Below are 13,574 nucleotides of genomic sequence, written 5' to 3' on the forward strand. Positions count from 1 at the left end.
CCATGCACCGTTCTGGAAGTTGTGGGATGAATCGGAAGAGTACGTCCCATTTGAGGACTCCTGATACTGTAGCTACAAGCACAATGCCATGATACCTGAACACAACGACAAAACACTAGATGAAGAAGAGGAAGAGACTGACTCACAGTAATGTTATTGCTTCAGATAGAAAACTGAGGTCAATGGTAAATTTAGACTGATAGACCACTCAGAATTGTGAGATGTAAATACAGAATTGCCAGAAACAGTCAGAATTGTGAGGAAACTACCTTTTTTTTTTTTTTTTTTTAATTCTGTGGTGGAAACGGGCTTCCATATACAATTAACAAAAATAAAAACACTGCAGCATGAACAAGCCAAACTTGTAGCAAAATGCATTTATTAACGCATACATGAAATCATTTAATATGCAAAAAAAAACAACTGATTATTTACAGAGCTCAATATAAAGAAAGACTTGACTTAACTACACAATCCTTGCCACATTATTATCTAAAAATAATCAAATCAAAACCGGGTCCATAAAAGGGAAAAACCAAGAGGGCTGCGCCGAGTATGATCAGTCCAATATCTCAATTTACCCACAATCAGACGGTGCCGTGCTTCTACCAGGAACTGAAGTCTCCAAAACCTGTTCTGCCTTTGGGTTTCTTGGCAGGAGCTTGACTAGTGGAGGGTTTGTCACCATCTGGGTGGGAATGTTTCCTGATGAAGGAGAGTGAATAAGACATTAAAGTTAATTAGGTTTGTGTAATTGATTCAGTAGTGATTATGTGAGTCCAGCCTCAGCAGTTTGTCTGGCATGTTTCAGAGCACAGTGTTTTGTGAATCGGTCACAATGTAAATGCAAGGTTTTGCAAAAAGGCTGTTACTGAATGAACCAGCAGCAAATCTGGAACTTGAATGTAAATGCTGTTACTCATCATTTCACATGCAATGAGTTTAGCCAATGACAATGGACGTCCTTTACATACAGAGCTCTTAAAGGTACAGTAGCCGGTTTCAATCTAAGGTTCATAGAAAGGTTGAAAATAAAATCCTACACTTTCAGTAGTAATTAGTCTTTTAAAGCATCTTTACTGCAACTGTTAAACTACAAAAAAATAAATGTCATACAATGTTTAAAAAAAATATAAAAACAAAAGAGAAACAAAACAAAAGAGTATAACATAACTAAAAGATGATGCGCCTAAAATACAAATAGTAAAAAACAAAATACATGGCAGACTGATAGTTAAGATGAATTTAAATTGTTTTAAACTTATTAGGCATTACATTACGATTGAGGCAGCGCATCTGTTCCTGCATACATTGATTGTGTCCCGTATCTCATATTGTATTACAGTTTGGTCTCAAACTAGTGATTCTTTAATTAGAAAAATTGAGATGCTGTATAATCAGGCTGTAAAAATAATGGATAAAAAGCCAAACCATTGTCCTATTTTAAAGAAATGGCATATGCTTAATTTTACAAATTTTAACAATTTATCATGTGTGAAATTGATTTTTAAATGCTTGCGTAATAAGGCACCTTCTGTTTTATGTAATTTGGTAAAAAGATACAGTGATACAGGCCGAACCACAGAGGTTGGAAACTGTAGGATTGGGTTTTGTAGAACATCACAAAGGCAAAGAGCATTTTCTGTTAAGGGATCTCAACTTTGGAATATGTTGCCAAATGAGTGATACATGATATAAAGTCTTTTACATTGATGGTTAAGCATTGGCTTAAAATAAACTAGACCTGTACGCAGATTAAAATTTTCATATGGTTCCTTACTAGTAATTAGGATTGGTAGAGTCTATAAAAGTAGGTGCATGTGTTTGTGAGTTATTTTATTAGAATCATTTATATATGTAATGATTTTTTTAGAAAAGCCTTTCTAGGGACATAAGATGCAAATTAACACCTGCTATAATCTCTATGTGCAGTGCATTTTTTCCATGTTTATTGTATTGTCCCCATCCAAATAAACGTATAAACATATGAAGAGTTCAGATGCAAAAGCCTCTAAGTGCCATCTGAAATTTTCATCTAAAATGAGCATTTTTATCAGGCTGCTATGTTTAGGTTCAGTTATTTTACTCTAATGGCAATATATAGGTCATTTCCTATGCAATTAAAGTGAAATAACTGAACATAAATATAGGAGCCCGAGAAAAATGCTCATTTTAGAAGAAAATTTCAGATGGCATTTAGAGGCTTTTGCATCTGAACTCTTCATATATATATATAAAAACTGATCTCATTTCCCATGTATTGGCATTTATTAAACATTAAAAAAAATAAAACATTTTCTTTGTCATTTTCTAAATTCCTCTTATAGAATCTTAACTTGGTATATGGGTCATTTTATATCCAAAATTAATAAAATAAATTGATTATTTTTTATGAGAAAAATAAACCTTTTTTTTGCATCATAACATTTTAAAGAAATAGCATTTTTCCCCCCACAAAAATTCAAATGAAGTAATTATATAAAGCAATTAATTTATTGCAGTTATCATCAATAGTGAGTATCATTATTAATACAGTCATTTTATGTAAACAATTAATTGACATGACATTAATTGACGATGTAATTCTTTGAATTATTTTGAGTTCATTTAATTATCCGAACCCCATGTTTGTGTTTGTGTAATAAGCAGCAAGTCAAAATGAATATTTGACTAATATTTGAATATTAAAGCATATTTCATAATACTTGCATGCAGCATGTGCATGTGAAAAATGGCGCTGTTCCCATCAGGTAGCAGTGATGTATGTATGTGTGTGTGAGAGAAGCAGTGGGGTTGTGAGGGATAATTAGAATGATCTCCTGCCGTTCTCAGTAAACTTCGCTGATATCCTGAGTCCTGCTGTGTGGCGTGGGACGAACTCCTCACTAGTGACACCCACAAACATACTCATTTACCATCAGAGTAGATCTATATAATAAAATAATGATCCTGCAATTATGAGATCTGTCTATCCATCCATCCATCCATCTATCCTATCTATCTGTCCATCATTACAAAGACAGAATACAAAGTTCCTCATGTTAGTCTAAATCAATTCTGGTTAAACCATTTCTTTTGCTGTGATGCTGTACATACAGTGTGAAAACTGCCGTAATCCTATAACCTTTTGATAAATAACAACAAATAACATTTATTTTCAGAAAGCAAACAACTAAATATTGCTTTCAATGAATAATTTGTTGTGATAAAGATGAGGATTACCAGAGTAAATTTCAGACTTTGAAAGTCAACAGACTATGTATTCAGTATGGATTAATTCTGTGCTAGCAGGAAAGCTTCTGGAAATGTAACTCATATTTATTACCTCGGTAATGATCAAATAACCTCCTCACTGTTGCAAGAAAAGTAGTTGCGGATATTCAACTGAAATAAATCAATGCAATATATAAAGATCTGTGATATTACACTGCTGTCATATTCAACAGCGGTGCATCATCACGGATGCGTGTGTGTGTGTGTGTGTGTGTGTGTGTGTGTTAACTCACGTGCCAGTCATGTTGATGTATTTGCCCACTCCTGGTCTGAAGGTTTTAGGCTTGTCCTCTGTTTTTGCCTTGTTAACTGAAGCAGAGGTTTGTGCTCTCTCTTCCTCCTGTTTCTGTGCTTCCTTCTCTCGCTCGGCTGCAATCTAAACGCACACACACACACACACACACACACACACACACAGAGTGTCACATCGACGGCACGGCATGAAAACACAACTAATATGATACTGACTATGTACATGAACACAAATGCTGACCTGTGCATCGGCTTCCTCATACGGGTCCACAAATACTGAAGTGCTCAGCAGCTTTATCTCAGACTGACAATGTGAAAGAGAAACAGAGTCTGAGAAAACACTCTTCACCTATTAGCATGCTGCTACCTTTAAAGAAATGCAAGTCTCGAAAAGGAACTGAAGTGATGTGTCAAAAACTCTGCTGCCCCAGGCTACAACATTTTACATGAAGGAGAGAAAAATGGTTAAAATTCTGCTGTTTTGAATTGGACTATTTTCTCTTTTGGAATTGTGGGATTTGACAGCAGGTGGAAAAATATCAACTAACAGGAGGTACAGTGAGTCAACATAAAGCACAGCCCTACACTGCTGACATGCAATTGTGCAACCGAATTGTACATTTTCTGATGCTACAAAAAAAGGCTTCAGCACCTTGGGTTTGTCTGTCTTCGGATCACTTTCAACATTCTCCATCGCTGTGAGGGTCTCTAAACCACCAACCACTCTAAAAGAGAGTAAGAGAGGGAAAGAATCCTATTAAAATTCTGCTGCAAAGAGTAAATGAGGTAGTATTCAGTGCCAAGTGGTGATAATATCTCTAATGAGACTGGATCAAACTCTTTCACTGTAGCCAACAATCTTCTACTTAATACTTAATCTTCCAAATATGAAAAATTCTGCGATTTATTTATCCTCATCTTGAGCTGTTATGCTACAAGAAGGGCAAAAAAGGACCAAAGCATTACAATACATAAAAATTTTTAAGTTATATTTTAAGCCTTCTGAAAAATGGTTTTAAAAGGGTTGTTATTGTTAACTAAATTTTAAAAATCATTTTCAGGGTGTAAGAATAAAAATTTTTAATTAAAAAAATAAAAACTAGTCGATGAAAAACCTAAACTTGCATTAAAATAAATTTTGCCTTGGCAATGTAACTTATTAAATAAGCTTAAGTTCAAGTACTAAAATCAGTCAAACTAAAACTGAAATGATAATAAAGTAAAGCTAAATAAAAATATTTAAAACATAATAAAAATGACAAGCACATAACAATTACAAAAACTCAAAATAAAATTAAAATGAAAACTGAAATTCAAATTTAAATTATTAATAAATACTACATACAAAATAAAACTCTCTTTTGGGTCATTGCTAATCTTGCACATTCAAACCGGGATTCAGTAAATAACAAATTAATATCGCTATAGAAGATTAGAAAAAAAATGTGCTTCTATGGACATTTCTTGGCATTTTTTTCTTTCTTTCCATTTTTGGAGCTTAACAGGCCATAGTCACTATGCACTTTCATTATATTTCTCCTTTTGTGTTTTATAATTTTCAGACATTTCTTAACTTGGGAGGACAGCAAACAAATCTATAACATACAAATGATCAGTAAATGATGCCCCATTTGTTGCGTTGGATCTATATGCACACAAGCTGTGTACTTTCTCTCTTTGAACAGCTGTTCCAACTAAACAGGAGCCTCAGGTTTCTAGGTGCCCCATAGGCTGAGGGTTGTGCTTGTGTGTGTGTGTGTGTGTGTGCGCGCATTCTCACTGCACGTGCTCAGTAAGTACACATAGACTGAGGGGTGCATGTGAGTGTGCACAGGAGTTTGGTTCAGATTTATGCTGACAAGCCTCTGAATTCCACAGCTAGAGTCCAAGGATTTCAACTCAATGCCAAATCGGCAAGATTTTTCCCTCAGAGTGAAAGTGTGTGTGTGTGTGTGTTGGAATGTTCTGATTCAACAGAAGACATGCTTTTCCCCAGGAAGGGTTTCACACAGAGAAAGTTGACCAAATGAGAAATAGACCATTTAACCTTCACTGGAATCCATCATCATAAACAATCTCTACACAAATACACAAACATGCATACATTTTAAGACAAACATACACTACTATTCAAATGTTTGAGGACTATGAGACTTTTTAAAAATAAATTCTCACTTATTCAGCAAGGGTGCATTATAAATGATCAAAAGTGACAGCAAAGATGTCTATTTCAATAAATAAATATCGTAAATATCAAAAAATTGTCACAAATGTGTTGAGCAGCACAACTGTTTTTAACATTGATGATAAAAATAATAAGTTATTATTTCTTGAGCACTAAAATTTGCATGTTAAAGTTATTTCTGAAGGATCATAGCTGCTGAAAATGCATTTTACCATCAAAGAAATAAATAACATTTTAAAATATATTCATACAAACAGTTATTTTAAATTGCAATAATATTTCACAATATTACTGTTTTTTAATCAGATAAATTCAGCTTTGGTAAGCATAAAATATTTTCTAAAGCATTAAAAGAAACATTTTTAAATGATAGTGTAGAGATTCACGATGGGTATCACTGTCAGTGATTTTCCTTTATTTTGTACGAGAAAATGCATGTCAGACTAAAAGGTTGAAAAAAACGTTGCAGCTATAATCACAATTTCAATTATTTATTCAACTAATTGGGCAAACCAAAAATACAGCTAAGTTTACCAACCCTTTGAGGAAAATTTCATAATTTTTTTTTTTTTTTTATTTAGTACTGCCCTGATGAAGCTTTGAGACTGTGAATGTCCTGTTACTGAAGACAAATCAATAAATAAAAATAAAATTACCTTCCAAACACGGTGTGTTTCCTGTCCAGGTATGCGCATGAGCGAAATGTTATAAAGCTGAAAGTAAACAGAAAAGAAACATTTTAGCAAGGGCAATTTCATACTTACACTATATTTGCCTTTCATGAGCTAAACATCAGTGCTTACACGGGCAACAAAAAAATTGTGTTGAAGTTTCAGGTCAGTTTAGGCTTTCTTTCCTCTCATTTATTATTGCTGGTTACAGAGGGTTAAATAAGTACCAACCAGAATTCAGTATGCAAATATTAGAATGACATCAAAGGTGCTTGTTTCCTTTAAAGTGCAGAAATGTCTAGCGATGTCAAAGGTCAATATTTAAAACGGAACCTTACATTTCTGTTAAAGAGGTTTATAAAAACCTAAAGCAGACATCAGGTTAAAGTGAAGTATGATGTTAAGAGGCTCGGGCTCAGGCTCGTATATCGGTGATTAAAATGAATGTTCTCCCACGTATTCATGTCTTTTCTTCCATGGTTCCTCTCGCTCCACCGGTTGGCTACTGGAACAAACTTGATGCACGTGTTTCACCATATATATGGGATGGGAAACGTCCTCGTATTAAACTGACTACCTTACAACGATGTAGATTACTTCCTTTCCCCAATTTTAGACTATATGCTCAAGCCTTTTCCCTCCGCCCTTTATCAGTTTGGTTTGATCCTGACGCTTCTGTGTCTTGGAGAGCAATTGAGGAATCTATTGTTTATTGTTTTTTCAGGGGGTTCCGCTTAGGCAGTGTAAATCTCGGTTTGGTCCCATTGTAACCCACCTCCTCTCCACATGGAGGGATGTTGAAAGACATTCACAACTAGTTACAATATGGCATAGGCAGTCGCCTATTTTCCACAATAATAATCTTTTGTCAGGCAGTACTCCATTTCATTGTCTGCAATGAACTCATAATAAAGTAAACACTCTGGGAGATATCTATGATGATAGTGGTTTAAAATCCTTCCAGAATCTCAAAACTCAATATAATCTGCCATGCACCTCCTTTTTTATGTATTTACACATTAGATCGGCCCTACGGGCGTATGGGGTGCCTTGGAACTCTCAACTGCCTGTTCTGTAGTTGCCCTTTGCGCAAACTAATCCTTCCTTCTGAGGAATCTCCCTCCTCTGCTTCAGTCATCTATCGGTTTCATCTTGAGTATTCATACAAACCCTTATCTATTATAACTGTTTGGGCTAAGGATCTTAATGAGGATGGGCATGTTTTATTTTCGGATCAGGTATGGGGTATGTTTAAATTGTCTTCTAAAAACCCTAATCACCAAATGATTCATTGGAAATTGCTGCATAGGGTTTACTTGACTCCAATGAAACGTTTTTACAGACGAACCTGGACTGTGTATTTGTTGGACATCATCTCGATGGAACTCTCAACTTCTCGTATACATGGATCTAATGTGGAAACTGTAAATTTATGGCATTCGGCTTTTAATATTGTGTCACCTTTTCTAAAATCTTTGTAAAAATTATTTTATTTTTATTTTTTTAGTCTAGCAGGGGCGTGGGTTCTAAATTTGCAGAGTTGCTTTTTGTTTTTTTACTACCGTTTCTAGAAGAAAATTTAATAAGTGGTTAACAAAAAGAGGCTCGGGCTGAATTAATTGCAGAAGTTTAATACTTCAGAGGTTTAAAACAAATTCTAAACAGAGCGTTTGATATTAATCCAGTCACTGTAATGAGCAGATGAAACATTTACTCACAACTGGGATTTATTTGTGTTGGGTCCTGAGTTAGCCATGCTCAGAATACCACGACCCGTGTGAGACAGATTGGGCCTGAACTCGTCCTTGAACGGCTTCCCCCAGTAAGACTCTCCTCCTAATACACACAACAACAGAGAGAGGAACAGGAGGGGGAAATATGAATATTAAACACAATGGGGAGCATGTGTATGAGATTAAGTGTAACACATCATGACACTTGGCCAATAACAACCCTGCTGTATGCGGCATCACATCTGTAGTCTGGTATAATTACAGCGGAAGAACAAAAGCAGTGACCCAGCACAACACGAAAACATAACTACATTTACACAAACAGAAACACATTCATTTAAAAATAAAGTGTAATTTTCAATGTCTTTGGGATTTTTTCTGCTCATTTTATCGTAAATCTGATCACCTAAAAAGTAACACTTCTTAAAAAAAGCCACACAATTTGAGGATAAATTCATGTCCGTAGCACAAATGATGGTGGGACAATTTACTTACTGGAGTTCAATAGGTTTAGTTGTTTGGTTGTGCAAATCTCAAATACTAAGAATCAGCAATATGCTTCATTTAAAAAAACAAACAAACATAGCAATCAGTAAACTGTGGCAATCCAAAAAATCACACAAACAACATACACTAATATTTTGGCGTCAGTGAGATTTCTTTTTTAAAGAAATTATCATTTTACTCGGCAAGGATGCATTAAATTGATAAATGACAGTAAATACATTTACAATATTACAAGAGAATTTTTTTCAAATTGTTTTTTAACTTCCTATTGACAAAAGAAAAAAAAAGGTATCACCATCTACAGATATTTTAGGTAGCACAGCAGTGGCCACAAAATCAGCACATTAGAATGATTTCTGAAGAATAATGTGACACTAAAGACTTGAGTAATGATGCTGAAAATTCAGCTTTGCGTCATAAATGACATTTTAAAATATAATAAAATAAACAGTTATGTTAAAATATAATAATATTTTACAATATAGCTGTTTTCACTGTATTTTTGATCAAATAAATGCAGCCTTGGTAAGCTAAGAGTCTCCTTTCAAAAACACTTACAGACCACACTTAATATGTTAGTGTATAATGCAGTATTCTGACTATTTAATTCTTCCCAGATTTTACACTGAAATATTAAAGCAGTTCAACTGAACTTGACCTAGATTGCCTATTTGAATCACTTCAAATCATTTATAGAATTACTAACCCAGTGCCCCATGCACAGGCACCATGCGTCGACTTCTGCCACCATAAACAAACACCTCATGCCAAAGGCCTCCAAATCAGGTACACTAATTAACGCTTCATCACGCTCAATCAAAAGCTCTGCTGGATGCAGCTCTCTCAGCAAGCGATCATGCGCGCGCGTGTGTGTGTGTGTGTGTGTGTGTGCATGCAGAGACTGACATGACTGCGCTCAAATACAAGATTAGGAACATTTTCCCGCAACTCAGATGGTGTTCTGAGACACCTGCACCGACTAAATTCACACAGTCATGTGAGTTTGAAAATCTTTTGTACTTCTCGATGAACAGTAGCATATGATTCTAGCTGTAGCAGAGCAGAGAGGAGTTTAACGTCCAGCAGCTGGTGTCGTTGTGGAGTGATGGCTTTACGGCACACCAATCTGCCTTTGAAAACTTGCACACCCTCATAAACATTCCCCAGGTGACATTTCTGCATAATTTATGACCTTGCTGACATTTCCTACCCCATGCCACTGACTTCATTAAAAAGGATGAGAAAAAAAAAAAAAAAAAAGGATGAAAATCAACCGGACAGGCTGCCAAGATTTAAAAAACAAATGGTAAGAAAAAGTGATTTGTTTAAAAAAAAAAAAAACGTAACAATTTTGAGCACTTCATAGACTACTTAATATTCAAATCCAAAGTTAGATGGTTAAATCCAAGCATCTGTGGAGTGCTGTGCATTATCGCAGAAAATTCACATCACTTGTTCACCAATGGATTCTCTGCAGTGAATGGGTGCCGTCGGAAAAATAAATAATCCACAAATCCTCCAGTGAAAAAGTCCATTGTTTAGAACTATTTTGTTTTCACTTGTAAACTGTGCTTGATCTGTGCATATTTCTCTCCTGATTTAGATGTGGTAAATTTTCACTGGAGAAAGCAATATTATGGACTTATTTTAGCCAAAAGAAACAATTTAAAGTTGTTTTTTTACAAACATGCAGCTTTTCACTTCACAAGATGATTAACTGATGGACTGGAATGGTGTGGAATACTTATGGATTATTGTAATGGTTTTATCAGCTGTTTGGACTCTCATACTGATGGCACCCATTCACTGCAAAAGATTCATTGGTGAGCAAGTGATGAAATGCTAAATTTCTAATTATTGGAGACAGAGATGAATAGCAATAATTATGCAACATTTTAATTTTAACATTGACTTTAACATTAGTTACACTTTAAAAAAATTATGCAATACACAATAAATCATCAATAAACCATACATAAAAAAGCCATCTCATGCAAAGGCAATCTAGTAATTCAAGTTTGAAGTACCACCTCCATGAGTCTGCAGTGACTAATTAAAAATGATCGCAGATGGTTTAATCTGATTAACCGGCCATCCATGTAAAATCCCAATCATATGATTGCCATAACTTTAACAAATCAACAACAATTAAATACTTTGTAAATATTTCAGTGTTGGTGACTACTACAAAACTAACTGGAACTCAGGTTCTCTTTAGATCTGAAATAATATTTTTTAAATTTTATGATCTTTTCCTTTTTTCCTATATGCATACAGACCTTTATATACTCATTCATGCTCGGGTATATCTAAAAATGGCTGTGCATGTCAGTGTGAGTTGTGATGTTTTTTGCTGCACTGATAGCAAACCTCTGTGTAAGAAGCCTTCGTTTAATTTTGTAGACGAATCCTGCAGAATAATAATCACTGCACATTCATTCACAGCCTAACAGCGCACTATTATTACAGAAAGCTGCTGCTCTTCAAAGGAACATAATGTGATTTGTCACACTCATGACTTGCAGCATCCAAAACACATTTTGATAATTTGGTTAATATTATCTATTTTTCAACTAAATGGAGGAAAACAGGAAGGCTGAACACATGATCAAAGCCTTCAAAATAATAATAATAAATAAGCCACGTTATTATGGTTGGTGTAACATCAACATTTATCAGTACATATCTTTTAACAGTTCATATTAAAGGGACAGTTTGCAGAAAAATGTCTGTCAACTTTTACTCACCCTCACAGTTTCAAAACTGTTTCTGAACCACAAATTTTAATTAAGTACAGCTTGTTCCTCTGCAATTACACAGGTTGTGTGCAAATCATATGAAACTTTTGTATGAAGAACAGATCGAAATTTAAGTTGTTATTCATTGAGTGCGTCCAGGTGAAACAATTTGAAATAAATTATTTAATTTCAAATTGTTTTCATTTTAATTTGCAAGTTTTAGTAATTTTGTAATGATTAAGTATTATAATGATAAATAATGATTTTTTTTATGGTCTTAATTTTCTGAATTAACAGATTCATTGAGAAGATCCAACTGAAAAAGAAGATTAATTTCCAAATTACTAGGATGAATTTTATAGTGAATAACTTGAAAATCTGTTCATCACGATTGCAATATGACTTTTTTTTTAATTGTCATTTTGGAGCTTAACAGCCCCATTCCATATTAACTTTCATTAAATTAAAAGAGTTGCCATATTATTTTATAAAATCCTTTTGTGTTCTACAGAAGAGAGTAAGTCAGAGATATGAAACGACAGGAGTAAATGATGACAAAATAATTATTTTTTATTTTTGTGTGAATTATTCCTCTAAAAAAAGGCATGTGCCTTTAAATTACACTATTGTACAATTATAATCAGGGGAATTGATTTGTATAATTGTTGCCATTCTGACAGATAATCACATGCAAATGCATCACTGAGGATTGAGGACACTGCAAACTCTTCCCTAACATCTGTGAACAGTCATTTACACACTGTCCCACTCCAGTGACTAAAAGCACACATTTGATACAGAATCTCACCCTATTATTTGCATCTATTTTAGGTCAAATGCACTAGCAAACCTCGCCTCAATGTGCATGGTAATAAACGTGTGAGAATGACTGGAAGATAGAAGTTGCTTCAAGTCTAATACTAAACACTTTAAAATTCACTCTGTTCATGACAAATCTTTCGGTCTACTTCCTTCTCTTGCTTTCAGTCCTTTTTACACAAGGGTCTCAGGTGAGGCTGGTGCATTTTTTATGGGACTGAATTTTAGATACATGGGAATAGAGTGCACTCCTTACCCTTTCTGTTTCTCAGTTAGACCTGCACACCTTTAAACACTCATGAGCACAGGAAAACATCCCTCGTAAATGTGCGTCAAAAATGCCATTCAGTTTGATGTTCTGACGAAAGCTGAGGTTATATTGTCTAGACAGCTCAGGAAAGTCTGAGAAAGTAATAAAAAGCTCATCTGACCAACTGAATATGAAAAAGAATTTGTTAGAGCAATTTTTTTAATCAAAGGCTAAAATTCCTGTAATTGCTTCCATTCGAAAAACCTTGGCAATTTTAAGGAGAATCACAAAAATGTTCATGAGTCATCCAACTGACTTAGACTTGTAACTAAAACCATGTATTCAATATATTTGGCACCTTGGTGAGGGTAGATGCCATATTTCATTTGATGTGATTGAAAACAAGGCTCTACTTGCACTTTCCTGGAAAAAGATTACGTTATATCTCACTATTGCTCACAGTTTTCCAAACAAAATCTGAAGAGCGCATACAAGGAGGAGCATGTTGTAAAGTACCCCGCTGTGGCGGTACAACAAAACACATTTTTGTGCATATGATGTGAATAATAAGTACAAAGCTTTGTTCACCAAAGAAATAATTGGTTAGCAGCCAAATGCCACATTGCGACCATGGAAACATTTGGATTCATGCCGAACGAGAGAAGTATGTGAGCCCATACATTTGAATTAAGCCGTACATGGCTTTGTGTTCTGTTGTGTGGTCACTCAAACTGTTAGAGAAAGCATTGTTAGCCTAACTTTTTACTTTCAGTAAATGTCAGTCTACACCATAAGTGATTTGTTGACAAATTAGACATTACTGACATTATCTCATCCATCTACACTTGACCCTCTAACACTAACACTCTCTATTCTATTTCTATTCTACCTACTTGTATCTTTTTATTTATTAAAAACAATTGACCCTCTAACACTAAACACTCTATTTTATTTCTATCTACTTGTTTTCTTTTATATATTATACTGTATTTAAAAAAAAAAACTTGACTAACACTAGAATTCTCTCTTCTTTTTTCTATTCTATCTACTTGTTTTCTTTTTATTTATTATAAAAATTAAAAACAAAACTCACACTAGCTCTCTCTATCTAGTTTTTATTCTTTGTATTTATATATATATATATAT

At 34.4% G+C, this 13,574-nt stretch overlaps 1 protein-coding gene across 1 annotated transcript in view; it reads right to left on the reverse strand.

Moving 5' to 3' along the window:
- Positions 1-362: 362 nt before the first annotated feature.
- ppil2 (peptidylprolyl isomerase (cyclophilin)-like 2) overlaps positions 363-13,574 on the reverse strand; it is a 35,138-nt gene continuing 21,926 nt past the window's right edge. The window contains exons 15-20 of the mRNA XM_058776793.1: positions 8,100-8,217; positions 6,367-6,423; positions 4,178-4,250; positions 3,767-3,829; positions 3,507-3,649; positions 363-705 (exon numbers count right to left, since the gene is read on the reverse strand). Coding sequence (XP_058632776.1) covers positions 606-705; positions 3,507-3,649; positions 3,767-3,829; positions 4,178-4,250; positions 6,367-6,423; positions 8,100-8,217 — 554 coding nt within the window. The 3' untranslated portion in view covers positions 363-605. The remainder of the gene's footprint in view (positions 706-3,506; positions 3,650-3,766; positions 3,830-4,177; positions 4,251-6,366; positions 6,424-8,099; positions 8,218-13,574) is intronic.

The sequence above is a fragment of the Onychostoma macrolepis genome, chromosome 05 (assembly GCF_012432095.1).
Source record: "Onychostoma macrolepis isolate SWU-2019 chromosome 05, ASM1243209v1, whole genome shotgun sequence".
NCBI classification, from domain to species: domain Eukaryota; kingdom Metazoa; phylum Chordata; class Actinopteri; order Cypriniformes; family Cyprinidae; genus Onychostoma; species Onychostoma macrolepis.